The 15,078-nt window shown below is 48.5% G+C and overlaps 1 protein-coding gene across 7 annotated transcripts in view; it reads right to left on the bottom strand.

Annotated features, from left to right (window-relative positions):
- Positions 1–15,078, bottom strand: part of TENM2 (teneurin transmembrane protein 2) — an 897,969-nt gene that overhangs the window by 149,751 nt on the left and 733,140 nt on the right. For all 7 annotated transcript variants that reach the window (XM_036312664.1, XM_036312661.1, XM_036312660.1 and 4 more), the window contains 2 exons: positions 9,241–9,436; positions 4,069–4,170 (listed from right to left, as the gene is read on the bottom strand). In XM_036312664.1, coding sequence (XP_036168557.1) covers positions 4,069–4,170; positions 9,241–9,436 — 298 coding nt within the window. The remainder of the gene's footprint in view (positions 1–4,068; positions 4,171–9,240; positions 9,437–15,078) is intronic.

Here is a 15,078-nt window from a genome sequence, read left to right on the forward strand (position 1 = left end):
TGATCCAGGGCACCCTTCAGGGCAAACCAGCCAGCCCCACCCATGCACCAGGCCTCTATCCTGTATAGTAAGAGGGTAATATGCCTCCCTGCACCGGGATCAGCGTGACAGGGGGCAGCGCCCAAACCCCCTAATCACCCTGCAGCTCTGTGTGTGACAGGGGGCGGGGCCACAACCTCCCTATCCTCCCTGCTCTGTTCATGACAGGGTAAGGTGCCCCAACCCCCTGATCAGCCCTGCTCTGTGCCTGATAGGGGGGAGCTCACCAACCCCCTGATCACCCTGCAGCTCTGTGTGTGACAGGGTGCGGTGCGTCAACCCCCTGATCAGCCCTTCTCTGTGTGTGACAGGGTGTGGTGCCCTCCCCGCCCCCCACGGGCCCTGCTCTGTGTGTGACAGGGTAGAGCCATAACCTCCCCATCGGCCCTGCCCTGAGTGCGACAGTGGCGGTGCCCCAACCCCCTGATCAGCCCTGCTCTGTGGGTGATAGAGGGTGGCGCCCCAACCCCCTGATCCACCCTGCCCTGAGTGTGACAGGGGGTGGTGCCCCAATTCCCCTATAGGCCTTACTCTGTGAGTGACAGGGTTGAGCTCCTCAACCCCCTGATCGGCCCTGCTCTGTGCATGACAGGGGGGAGCTCCCCAACCCCCTGATTGGCCCTGTTCTGTGCATGACAGGATACGGAGCCCCAACCCCCCTGATGGGCCCTGCTCTGTGCGTGACAGGGGGTGGGGCTGGAACCTCCCCATCGACCCTGCCTTGAGTGTGATGGGGCGGTGCCCCAACCCCCCAATTGGCCCTACCCTGAGCGTGACTGAGGGTGGCATCGCAACCTCCCAATCTGCCCTGCTCTGTGCATGACAGGGGAAGGCGCCCCAACTCCCCAGTTGGCCCTGCTCTGAGCCTGACCGGGGCTGCACCTAGGGATTGGGCCTGCCCTCTGCCACCCGGGAGCAGGTCTAAGCCAGCAGGTCGTTATCTCCCGAGGGGTCCCAGACTGCGAGAGGGCACAGGCCAGGCTGAAGGACCCTCCTTTCCCCCCCGAGTGCACAAATTTTTGTGCACCGGGCCTCTAGTCTATATATATATAAAAAGCTAATATGCAAAGTGTCCCCATGGGAGTTTGACTGGGAAACCGGGAGCGTTATTGCTCACTATGATGTGCACTGACAACCAGGGGCCAGTGCGAAACGAAGGAAGGTCCCAGACGGCAGCCGGTAGTTGGGGAAGGGAGGCCCTGGCTAGAAGCCAGAAGGCCTCGATTGACCCTGATTGCTGGCCAGGCCTAGGGACCCTACCCGTTCACGAATTTCGTGCACCGGGTCTCTAGTGTTAAATAAATCACAATACTGATGGCCCATGAATTTGGCAAAAAACGTTAAGGTGGTCCATGAAAGAGCGCAGTTCGGGCAAGAAGGGCTTGGAATAAAGAAGAAAGTGCTGTTAATGCAGGAGCTGAAATTGGGTCCATTTCAGAAATACCATGGAAGGAACATCTTTGGGGCACAGAGAGAGAAGCTTCCTCCTAACACCCTTCAGCCAAGGATAAAGGGGGAAACAAGGAGAAAGCAATTTTATTCTTTAAACGCTTCAATCTTGTCAACCGTATGCATCAACAGCGAAATTAAAATGTCCGAGTTCAAAGGCTGATTTCAGGAACAGCTCCCGAGGATGCAGGAGTAACTACTCTTAACAGCCACTCAATATTTGTTTTGCAAGGATCAATTATACACCGAGGCTAATGCACACTCGGAGGGGCGCCCCGCCCCAGCACAGGTGGTGAATGCAAAACACACCGAGAGTCCTTTTAAGCAGCTAAATGCACACCCCATTACAGATTCATAATGCAGAGTGGCCGCGCGTCGGCAAATGGATTTAGAGCGGAGGGTTCTTAAATGGCCGGGGTACTTAGGCCTGAAAGGCCAGTTGCTGGATGTGCCGTCGGAACACACATGGTTTTGGGGATTAATAATGCATCGATGTGTGGCGGTGTTAATATACATTTACAGCTCACAGCCCGTGCAGCCGAGTGCTCGGCCCGTCTGCAGGCACACGTGAAAGGACTGCTCTGTCCTTGCCCCCATCAATGCCTCTACTCCCAGGAAAATTAGATTATGCAAGAAGAGCCATTCAAATGATACTGAGGTTTTCTCTCCCATAAAGCCTTCTCCAGGAAAAGCACTCAGCACGGGGACGCGGCTCTCTGACCATCTTCCTCCATCAGGGCCCCTCGGGACCGAGGTCCAGGCCCCACGGTCTGCGTGGGGATGTGTCCCCATGCCAATGGGCAGAGAGTGCTAAGGGGAAGAGCAGCCGAGAGAACCAAGGGTCTTCGTGCTGTCTTTTCTTTTTGTATCTGACAAGTTAACCGAATCTTCCGCATTAATGGGTGCCATTTAGGAATGAACCTTACACACATGCAGCCAAATTCAGAACTTTAGGCACAAAAAAGCCCCATTCACTCATCAGTCATCGTTCAGAAAGTCCTCGAAATATCATGAGTATGTGAAAGAGGATTTTCCCTGCACCTGCGGCGAGCACGGGAAGAGGGGTGGCACCATGTAGCATTACCAGAACCGCTACTAATATATTGATAATTGCCTCGCTCTCAGAACCTCGAGGAAGGATGGTCTTTAACTGAAGAGCACATACAAACAACGAAAAGGTTATGTAAGTAAATATAATGTGCATGAATTAAAAGGCGGTAAACAATAAACCCTTTGAGGGCCCACAATGCGTTCTGCTAAGGGCGTGGGGTGTGTCACACCATGCTCACAACAAACTCAGGAAGGGACTGCCCACTTTTCCAGAGGAGGAAGTCAAGATGCAGAGATGCTTGATCACTTGCTCAAGGTCACGGAGATACTTAATGGCAGAGCAAGGGCTCAGACCCTCTCCACTACTGCTTTTCAGACTGGGAGATGACCTACTGGTGGGTGGGGAATCAATATAATGGTAACCCGTGTTTAGAAAAAATATTTGTATTGATTTCAGAGCGGAAGGGAGAGGGAGAGATAGAAACATCGATGATGAAAGAGAATCATTGATCGGTTGCCTCCTGCACACGCCCTACTGGGGATCAAGCCTGCAACCTGGGCATGTGCCCTGACTAGGAATCAAACCGTGATCTCTGGTTTATAGGTTGATGTTCAACCACTGAGCCACACCAGCCTGGCTTAACCAGTATTTGTTTAAAAAATAAAGTAGGGTAGGGGGGAAAAGGGGACTATGTAGTACTTTCAATAATACCAATGAAAACAAAAGATAAACAAAAATTTAAAAAGTTAAATAAAAAAATGAAGTAGGTTAGAATAGAAAAGAAATAGAGCGAAGGCAAGTGTTGCTTTGTGAAAGTTTCCTGTCAGTGTTTTGGTTGCATTTATCTAGCATATGCATACGTGGGTGCACGTGTCTAAAAAGCATGAGAAGCTCTGCTCTCCGCTACCTTTGTGTCTGATTCCGCTGCTTGAAGGTCAAGCTCAAGGTCTCTTGCAAACAGGCATGCAGCCCCTAAACCCCCTATTCCTATGAGAGTCATTTTCTTTCTTTTATTACCTTTCCCCCAAGAATCCCAGGGCCCCAGCAATCCTGTGCAAAGCAGCGCAGATAAATTAATAATACAATTTAAAACCGATTCCACCAAGATAAATAGCACTTCCTAGATTAAGAGCATAGCTGGCCAGAATGAATGAAATTTACTAACCCTGAGATGCTTAATCTTCCATTACATAGAAGCTAATGATTATAAGAAAGGAGTGATGGTAATTCACTTCTGCTTTTACAGGAAATCCAAGCATCTCATTTTCAGCAAATCTTTCTCCTCAGCACACCTTGGTGCCAAGGATAACTGCCCTGCTCCTATAGGTATACTGGCCAATTGTCATAAATCAAGCCCTACTCTTTGCCAAAGGGCTAGGACTTCTAGCATGCATGGGCTTACAAGACGTCCCAGTGGGATTTGGTGGGAGGCCACTTGGGTGCTCCTTCTCTCCTCCCGTCCCCTCCCCTCTCCTCTGAGAAGCCTGCGTTCTGTTTTCCAACCATGGCAGGGAAGTAGGGGTAAGTACCTTTGGCACAGTCCGCTCCTAGGAATCCTGGGAAGCAGTGACACAGCCCAGACACGCATTCGCCGTTTCCGTGACAGTTACGTGGACAGTCCTGCACTGAATCTGAAAGAGAGAGAAGTTTAGCAGTTACCTTTTCCTCCATTTGCTGGTGAAGCAACTTAATAAGCAGCCACCTACCGTTTTAAAGACTAGTGACAGCGACCTCAGGGGACCAGTAGCGAGGAGCATAAGTGAGTGAAGGAAGAGACCAGGGGTTGGTGGGGACTAGGGCAACTTGGACAACGTATGGACGTACCCACCGCTGTCCATCTGATGGACCCAGGCAGGAATGTGGGGCTAATTTACTGCTGCTTTGGCTTTTTCAGAAGAAACTACTTATCTGAATATAAAACCTGAAATTCCCCATGTTTGAATATTAAGTTTTAAACACTTGGAGCACTCCCTCCCCCAGCCTGCCATCCAGCCAATCTGAGAGCTGGACTGCCAGTGGGCATCACCTCAGGTACAGAGGGTGATGGGCCACACGAAAGCAATCGTTCCTCACCTCAGGTTTGTAGAATAAAAATATCTCCTGCTGTAAGGGATTTTCACAAGGAAAAACCTACCTATGTGAGATTGATCAATTCGGGCATGATTTTGGGGTTCGTTAAGTAGTAAGTTTTGGGTTATGCAATAGCCCTTATATGCCTAGCTTTTGTGGATCTTATTTTTCATGAAAATCAATTAGTTCCTGTTTGTTTTGACCTACACGGCCATCCGATTTCATGGTTTATCTTCCTATCTGTACTCTCAAGTAATACCTTCAAAGGGGTCATTTGGAACATTTTCAACATTGATTTGGAGCTGTACAGAAGCATACATCGTCTTTTAAGATTATTATTGCCTCATTTTACTTTAAATTAAAATAAACAGACGTCCAGGTTCCAAATTACTAAGATGACGAAACAAAGCACACAGGCCACTGTGCCCAAATGTTGACATGACGCAGCCCCTGGGGAGCTGGGGACATGGATCTGGTGATGCTGCACGAAGTCTAATTGTTCCTGCTGTTGCCTGGAAAGCAAAGGAGGTTTCTCCTTTAAACGGAAATTCCCATTTATTCCCATTCTGCCCTGGAAAACCAAACCACGCGGTGGGGCTTTCTACAGCGTCCGCCTTCTCAGCTGTTGTAGTCCCCGTGCGTGGCTCTGCTGGATTTTATCCCGGGCCCGGTGGGAACAGACGAGAAGTTTTCAATGTCGGGAGGGCACCACCCAGCTTGTATTTTAAGAAGTCACTCTGCAGCGGGGCAGGGATTGGTTCTCACGGCGTAGCTGGGCCTCCGATGCTTTGGTGGAAACTAACATCGCTGAAGCCAAAGGACCCTTTTCTGGAACCAAACAACTTTCAGAGGTAAAGCAGTGAAGGTCCAGGGAGCTCATTGCCACCCCAGGCCCGTGCCAAAGGCCTGAGGTCTTGCACAGGTTCTCGCTGGGCTGCATGGCCTGCCTTGCCCTTTAAGTGAGGCATGTATCCCTCAGTCTCAGTTTAGCAAACATTTGGCTCCTGAGCGTCTTCCTTCCCGCAGTCTGGGTTCTGAGTCTGCCTCAGTGTTTCCTAAATTCTTATAATTGCCTCTTTATGTCCCTGTCTTTCCTCATCAAGCTCCCTGAGAAAGAGGCCAGATCAGAAGTGCTCACTCAGGTATCCTCCATGCTTGGTGCACAGTGGGTCCTTGGTAAACAGCAGTCAAAATCGGCGTGTGCATGCACGTGTGTGTGTGTGTGTGTGTGTGTGTGTGTGTGTATGTGCCGTACATGTGTGCACATAGGAGGGCAGAAGAATCCAAAAGAAGCAAAAACTTTAATAAAGAGTAGTTTTCATTTAATTTCCCAAGGTCATCTATCTCAAGCACTTCTCCAGCTTTTGAGCACAAAATACTAAGGCTGAAATACAAAGGGAGCCCACCCTCTTCAGGCCCCTTTCCACCCCAAAATGAAGTATGACTGCCGACATTATCAGCTTTCCTTTTTGTCCACGTGGTGTAGGTTTTTGGAGGAGACAGTGGCAGGCAATGGGAGGAAGCCAGGGCAGCGGGATTTCACACATGGCCGCAGCCTCCCCTAAACCCTCACTGCGAGAGTGCATCTCTGTTGCTCCTGAGATGACACTCTCTTCTGATAGCAGGCCGCTTCTCTCCAAATGCACCCCAAGACTTTCCCAAGTCAAAGGTATGTTTAGAGTGACCGCTGGTTGACACCGTCTAACATTTTCCCTTCTGTTCCTATCACCAGACCTTCAGCGCTCCTGGCTGCTCTTGATGGGGAACGTTCTGGTAATAGATAGGTGTGGGAGACCCTCTGAACCAAATAAAACACTGTTCTTTGCCCCGTATTGCGGGACAATCACTATCATTGCTGTACTGAGGTGTCTGCCCAACTATTAGGCCGATTACCTTTGCCTTTCTCTCTCTTTGAGCTGCAGTCCAGACGGGAGAATTCCTCTGGGGAGAATTGCTATTCCCAGCTCTGATGGGCAGGCGGGTGAGGGTAATGGTGTGGGGGAAGGGCACCCCACTACGCCAATTGCCTGTGTCTATGTGGATAAAGGAGGTGGGGGGTTGAAGCTGTTATTAGATAATCTGACCCCCAGAAAACCTTCTGTGCAGGGGAAAGGGATTTCTTTGGCTGGAATTCAAAGCAATCCAGTGGTTAAGAGCACAGGCTCTGGAGAGTTCGAATCCTGACTCCACCTCTTACCAATTGTGTGAGGCCTCAGGCAAGCTGTTTAACTTCTCCGGGTCTTGGCAGTACCTCCCAATGGCGAGGCCATGGGCTGATGGAGACAGTCCCCACAAAGAGCCTAATCCAGGGGCTGGTACCCTGTGTGGTAGTTGCTTTTGTTATTAACCAAATGCTTGTGGACTCTAACTAAGCCAGCTGCAGTGCGTGATTTGTGCTGTTATGCATGAGTTCAAACACAAGGTGACAAAAGGGATATCATTTCTCCTCCTGTTCTTAAGCTAAAGGTTGCTTTTTTCAATCTCAACATCTCAAACTAGTTCGACGTTGTTGCCGGCGTCTTCTTTTTTTAAGCTGGTTTTCATCCTTTTGCATTTCCCCCTTTGGGTACCAAACCTGATGTTGAAATCTCCCGGCTGTGGGCGACTTCTCCGGGGACTTTGGTCATACAGAGTTTGTGATGTTCCTTTAGGGCAGGGGTTGGCATAGTTTTTCTGGAACGGGACAGACAGTAAATATTTGGGCTTTGTGAGCCAAACTGTCACTGTTGCAACTACTCTGTCATTTTAGCTGCCACAGACAATATATAAACAGATGAACATGGCTGTGTTCCAATAAAACTTTATTTGTAAAAACAGGCCATGGGCCAGGCTCAGCCTGTGGGCTCTGGTGTGCCAATCCCTGCTTTGGAGCATTTGGCTGCCCTGATGGGGCCAATCTTTCCTGAGCAGAGGGAATCAGGATGAATTTCAAGCCCATCTGATTTTGTGTCATTCTGATGAAGAATTTCAGATTTGATAACATAGATTTTTCAAGAATCAGCAAGGCCCTCAGAGAAATCCTGAGGCCGGTAGAGCAGTTCTTCAAATGCAGTCAATAGAGAAACAGCTGTACAAGGCGTGCCCCACCATCAACTCTCATATAGGGACTGCCAGCTCCATCCTTGGTGTGTTCCATATATGATGTCACATCATCTACCCTTTAGGGACTTGCTCACTACCTTCCCACAAATAAAACTGAGGCTCAGGAGGAAAGTGACTTTTCTAGGGAGGATGTGGGAAAGACAAGCTGGGATTTAATCCTGGATTGACCAGATCTTTCCTCATGAAACCACCTTATCTAGGCATCTCCAGTGACCCCTGAGATCCGCAACCAGATGCTGTTGGGACAACAAGGTTCTGCAGAAAGGCAAAGGGCAAAGCCCAGAAGCCCATGCTGTTTCTACCATTTCCTGGGACCTTGAGGGACTTAGCAGTTTGAACCTCAGTTTATTCCTCTGTGGAATGGGTCTACAACCTGCTCTGATTCAGCAAGTTCCTACCCAGGACCACTTATTATCATTAGTAAAAAGATTAAAATCTAATGACAAAATAAATTTCATGAAAATATCTGTAGCTTATTTGATTGTTAAAATTCTTATGGTTTGCTCTAGAAAACATGAAATCTTCTCAAACTCAGGGCTCTTGTAGGGTTTGTATGCACATATAAGAAGAAAATTTGGATAAAATTTTAGCTTTTCCTTTGATAGCTAATCAAAAGCAGGGCTAAAACAAGCCCCAAATGACAAGTACTTAATTAAAGCATTTTGATATTTACCTACTTGGGAACAAAGTTATGATTTTTTTTTCTTATATCTGTCTTTTTCCTGATTTATTTTTGAGTTTTTTTAAGCTTTGTGTTTTGAGCTTTCCTTGATTTCTTTTTAATCCTCACCCGAGGATAATTTTTTTTTTTTTTTTTTTTTACTTTAGAGAGAGGGAGTGGAGGGAGGGAGATAGAGAGGAGTGGAGGGAAGGAGGGGGAGAGAGATGCATTGATGTGAGACAGAAACATTGATCGGCCCTCCCCCCTCCCCCGCATGCTCCCTGACTGGGGATTGAACCCGCAACCCTGGGTATGTGCCCTGACCAGGAGTTGAACCTGTATTCTTCTGGTGCACAGATGGCGCTCCAACCGACCGAGCTACCCAGCCAGGGCAAGTTTTCTTTGATTTTTAAGAGAAACTGAGCAGACGTGGTCAATATTTATTATCTCTATCACATGTTTGAGATTTATATGTTTATCTTATTTAATCCTCACAACAGCCCTGTGAGGCGGGCTCTAGAGGTTCCATTCCACATGAGGAAACTGAGGCTTCCAGCAGTCCAGGGACCTGCCTGTGTTGTGTGGCCAGGACTTGGGCCAGGTGGTCTGACCCAAGGCCTTCACCACACTGAATCCTTGGGACTCATGGTGAATCTCGCATGATTTAGGCGAGATTCCTATTTTATTCCTGTTTTAGTTGGGGCTCATTTGAGGGGGGTGGCATTCTGAGGCTTACTAGTACATCAAGGATTCTGCTTTGGTGCTCCACTCAGTAGGAACCGCCTTGGGAGATGTGTCCTCTAGAGAGAAGCCCAGAACTTGCCCTCCTCTCCTCCATGGCATGTCACCTCAGAGAGGCCTGACCTACCTAAGACGACAGTGTTGAAGGAAACCATCTCTTTGTCTTTGCCATCATTGTAGAAGGCCAGGTGCCACAGGCCCACGTCCAGGTACTGCACAAACACGGCCTCGTTCTGAACCAGGGTCTGTATGCTCCGGCGTTCCCTGGGCGACTCGACCACGCTCCACTTCTCCTTCCCGTCCAGGCGCTCCATGAAGTCATACTAGGAGAAGAAGAGAGTGGTATGTGAGACACTCGGTGCAGACCCAGTCCTGTGACCCCCATCCTTCCCACTCCATGAGTTACCGGAGACATACTTTCCAGTACATTTTACTATGAGCTCCTCCAGTAAAATGAGAGTCACAAATGTTGCAGTAACAGTTGCTGTTTACTATGCTTATAATTACTGCTAATAGTTGTATTACTAATGGTCACAATCTCTTTTCTACAGTTTTAAAATCCCAAAAGCTTTAAAACCCAAAGTTTTGATTTCTTCTTCATTTTTGTCATCTTCTTTCTCCACCCCCTCCCTGTTCTCCAGCTCTTTCTCCATCTGCAAACCTGGGAAAACATAGTACTGACATTATAGGATTGTTGTGAGGAATAAAATAATAAGTATGTTTTTATTGATTTCAGAGAGAGGAAGGAAAGGGAGAGAGAGATCAGAACATCAATGATGAGAGAGAATCATTGATTGGCTGCCTCCTGCATGCCCCCTACTAGGGATTGAGCCTGCAACCTGGGCATGTTCCCTGACTGGGAATCAAACCATTACCTCCTGGCTCATAGGTCAATGCTCAACCACTGAACAACACAGGCTGGGCGGAAAAAGATAATAATTAGAACAGTGCCTGGCACAGAGGAAACACAAAATACATGTTAGAATCTCTCATCATCATCCAATTCAATTCTTGCAAAAATCCTATAAGGTAGATGCTATTTCTATCTTCTTTTACAGCCAAGATAACTGAGGTTCAGAGAAGCCATGCAACTTATTAGAAGTCACACAGCAACTGAGTGGCCAAGCAAAAATTTGGACCTAGAACTGTTTAGCTGCAATGTCCATGCCCTCACAGTGCCTGGCCTCGGAAAACCCAGCAATTAAATAGTAAGCTCTGTTTTAATGGAAACTAGGTTCAGAACTAGAAGTCATCAGTGACAGAGGGAGTGGTCAGCAAAGGCTATCAGGATGGGGGGATGGGGATAGCAAGTGTGACTCACGAGAGGCCTGTCATAGAGAACAGTGATGGGCAAGTGGGAGCCACTGAAGGCCCTTGAGCTGTGACTGAAGCAATAAAAGGAATGTTTTGAAGCATTTGCATGTAGAGTCAGGATATGAGATGTTCTAGAGGGAGAATGAAATGAATCAGGGAGACCAGTTGGGAAGGAATAACAGAAACAGGTGACATGGGTCTTGAATAGGATAGTGCTTGGGAAGAGGGGACAACTTTGAAGGAACACTTCTAAGGCAGAGAGGACAGTGTTTGAGTGTGGGCTGGGCAGGGAGGATGAAGGAAAAGGTGAAGAGGACACCAGTGTTTCTTTTTTGTTGACAAGAAAATCGGCAAGACTGGGGTAGAAATGGGCTCATCTTGTGAACTCTTTCAAAATCGCTGCAACCAAAAAGTCATTTAAATACATGGTGACTCTCAGAAGACAAACTGTAGATCTTTAGTAGATAAAAACCACCATGGTGAGATTAAGCTCCGTCTCACCACTTTCCCTCCATAAAAGGTTTTTTGTAGTTTGCAGACATCAACTGGAACCCCTTCTACAAACTTCATAGAACAAAACTCCAGGCATCTACTAATGTGACTTCCCCGTTATCAGAATTGCTGGCTTTTCCCATCTTGAAATGTGATCACTGAAAATAAAAGAGTTTATAATCCTAAGTACAAAGGTTTTGCCATCAGGCAAACCAGGGTTTTGAATTCTGACTCTGCCATCTGCTGCCGTTTGAAGTTGGGCAAACCTACTTTTACCTTCTTCCTGGTGTGCTTTCCAGGGAACGCTAACACCCACCTTTCTGGGTTACTATAAGGATGACATGAGGTAATGCTTAGGGCAGTGCCTGGACAATAATAACCATTTAATTAAGTACTTTGTGATTGTGAGTCACTTACTTGCAAATCATAATAATAGAAGAGAAGCTCACGATCTTCGTTTTTGACACCTGGGAGAGTTGGATAGTCATTGCTTGGGGAGTGGAAATTTCCCCCGTTTCTCAGGAAACGGGTGTTTGTATTTAGCTTTCCTCAAACCCATATCCCATTGGTCATGGCTGTCTTTAAGGGACAAAATCAATGATGTGACGTGATATGACAAAGCGATGCTGCTTTCGGAGGCCTTTGTAACCAAAACATTTGTTCCTTAGCAACCTTGTCAATGTCCAGTAGCAGGACTCATGCCCACAAATTGCTGTCAGCCAGAGGAATGAGCGGAACTGCCTCGGCGCCAAGGTGAGAAGAATATACTTCATCTGGGGGCCAGGATATCACCCCCGTGAGGAAACGCTGGGGGAAGGTGATTTCGTGTGTGGGCCATTGCTCATTATTAATTTGGGCATCCGTCATCTCTTTTGGGACTGGCTGACCGGCCAAGGGGCACAGAAATGGCTTAGGGCTCACGGCAGTGCTCGCTGTCCCACCAATCCAATTACCCCAGGAAGAGGCATTTGTCAGAGGAGAGAGAAGACATTTATTCTGGCTGGTCCCTCAGCATCCTGCCACAGAAGCATGGAGGGCAGTTTTCATTTAAGGAGGGATCCACGAGCCGGGGGCTCTCGCACAGAGCATGGGCTGTGATGATACGGTGGCTGCTGCGTCCCCAGCCCGTGTCCCTTTATTGTGCTTAATTTTTTTCAAAGCACTTCTCACTCTCTAAACTGATATAATTTGTTTTTATGTCTACTGTCAGTCTACTCAGAAGAATGCAAACTCCAGGAGGGCGGGGATTGGGTCTGAGTAGTTAAGAGTGGGGACATCAGAGTTAGGCTGCCTGGGTTAGAATCCCAGCTCTGCCAGTGACTTCTGTGGCACTTGCCCGAGCCCTTTAAATTCTCTGCGCCTCAGTCTCCTTACCTTTAATATGGGGCTAATAATAGTGTCTACGTCAAACCACAGCTAAGCATGCCTTAAAAGTTTCTGCTGTCATGATTATAATTCACTGCTGTAACTAATGTATCTCCAGTGGAGTCTAATGAATACATATTTGTTAAATATCAAACAAAGAAAACACTGAATTTGTCAATGAGTTCCACTGAAAAGAAACTAAATTGGAATGTATTCAATAATAAAGACTTGTTCTTTAATTTTCTAGTTTCTCATGGGCTTTCTTGAATGGGAGAGAAAGGGTAGTGTTACAGTCAGCAACCTGGGACCACGCACCACCCAGTGCAGAACATGCCTATGGTGGGACACCATGGCCCAAGGTGTTTGTGTATGCATATATATCATCGCAATTTGAGAGGTGACTTCATAAGGCTGTTACGACCTCACTTTTCCAGTTCCCAATAGGATGATGGGCAATGCGGGCTTTCTTCCTTAGGGCTCCCTTGGCTTGTTTCCTTCCCTTCCTTCCCTTTCTCCTTTGACTCTGTTCCTTAGTGACCATTGTGGCAGTGACTGCCGGTCATTGTCCATATCCGGTCTGGCTCCTTTCCAGCCTCCTTGCCACCAGATGGAAGGATGTGATGGTGCTCCAGTTAATGGGACGTGAGCTGTGGGATGTACTCAGTTCAACATCCCATGCAGTCCCCTACAGACACTCTTAAAGCTCAAGATGTGGGCGCCACAAGACAGGAGTGTCCTGGACCCTAGAATCAACACTTGGAGGAGAGCCCGAAATTGTAACACAAGTGAGCAAGGACCACTTATTAAATTAAGCCACTGGGATGTTGAGGCTTATTTGTTATTTCAGCAGAGCCTTCCCGGATATTGACCTCATGCTTCTCTTCCTTCCCAGCTCACTCCCCGAGATGGTAGTCAGTCCCAGCATCGAATCCATGTCGTAGGGGGTGGAAAGAGAACCCGAGGAAGGAATGGCAGCATCCTCTGTTGGACAAGTTCCAACCTATTATGGGTGGGGAGTCGAGTTCACCCAGTTCGCCCAGAGTGTCCCAGTTTATACCTCCTGTTCCTTCTTTCCCTCTAGAACAGCGGTTCTCAACCTGTGGGTCGCTACCCCTTTGGCGGTCGAACGACCCTTTCACAGGGGTCGCCTAAGGCCATCCTGCATATCAGATATTTACATTATGATTCATAACAGTAGCAACATTACAGTTATGAAGTAGCAACGAAAATAATTTTATGGTTGGGTCACAACATGAGGAACTGTATTTAAAGGGCCAGAAGGTTGAGAACCACTGCTCTAGAAAGTGTGCTGGTTTGGAATCTATAGTTACTCTATTCGTAGGTTAACACGTACCAACCAGCATCACGTAGCATCAGTCACAGCTGCTGTAACCTGAGGAAGGGCTGGAGGCTAGAAACACAAGGAGGATCAGCCTGGCCAAACACAGAGAGGACCTTCCAGGGCCGGGGAGCAGGAACGCAGTGAGGAGCTGGTTAGCGCCGAGGCCATCTGGTCCGGGGGAGTCTCAGCTCACCCCGATGCCTAGACGGCGGCCTGGCCAGCTTGCTTGGCGGCCTGGCAGACACTCAAAGGAGGCCATTTTCCAAAAGCTCAGGCCCTGGCCAGAGTTCCTTCTCTATGTCCCTGCACTAGGGATTGATTGCTCAGGCTTAGTACCAGGGACATCTGTCACCTCTGCTTCAGAGACCTATCAGGCTCAGTCCTGGATATGGGATGCTCAGGGGACCAGGCTGTGCTTGGTTGACTAAGAAGGTTGCTCCACAGCACATTCTGCCTCATAGATGTGCAGAAGCCCTGGACGAGGATTAGGGGCCCGTGATCAAATCCCAGTAAGGGGGGTATGTGTGCACGGGCTGGCTGCAGGAGGAGGTCTGTCTCCCAAGGCAGCTTGTCTGTCTCGACTTGGCACTAAAGCACAGAACCCCAAATAAACACCCCTACCCCCCAAAGTTCTCTCGTTTTCCTTGGCCTTCGTTGGCATGCAATTCAAGGGCTGTGCCTTTGAGTCATCAGTCATACCCCAAAGTGACATGAAAATGCAACTTTTACGAGCGCTTGAGAGGCAGAGAAATAAACCACAGCAAATATTTGATCCAATTATAACCCTCCCCGCTCTCCTTCTGGGCAGAGACCGAGGAGGAATGGTAATTAAGGTAACTGAGTAGCTTCCAGAGGAGCTGGAAGAAAGCAGAGGAGGTTGGACCGCGGAGTGGGCCTGTCACTGTCCCAGAAGCGAAGGCACCCACAGGCAGGGCGGGTGCAGCAGAGATGCTTCTGGAAGCCACTCGGATACACACCTGCCAAGGAGGGCAAGGTTAAGGACAGACTCATGCCCTTCAGGAAGATGTTATTCCTGCGCCCAGGACCCCAGGAGAGGGGAAAAATAGCTTGACTGCTATCTGGACCATCTGCTGGTGAGGGTCAACATGGATGGGAGAAGCGATAAATGCTGACATTTCCCACCCATGTTGGATGTGGATTCTACCTCAGATGGCAGGGCATGCTCGGCTGTGGGTAGGTTTGCAGGGAAGCGGTGTGTGTGAGCGAGGGCTACTTGAAGCCACATTGCCATGGGGTTTCTTTTCGCATCCAGTGCCGACCGGCAGTGGTGGGTCACTCGTGAGGGCCCGCGAACTTCCTTCTGCCTCCAGCCAGGCCCGTGGCAAAGTGCGCCCGGCTTATTCCTCATTAAAGCTCGGCACGATTTGTCTCTCCTTCAAAGAGGCTGAGTGTTAAGGGAAGCATGGAAGGATGGCAGGGCAGAGACGTGCC

The sequence above is a fragment of the Myotis myotis genome, unplaced genomic scaffold, assembly GCF_014108235.1.
Source record: "Myotis myotis isolate mMyoMyo1 unplaced genomic scaffold, mMyoMyo1.p scaffold_m19_p_6, whole genome shotgun sequence".
NCBI classification, from domain to species: Eukaryota; Metazoa; Chordata; class Mammalia; order Chiroptera; family Vespertilionidae; genus Myotis; species Myotis myotis.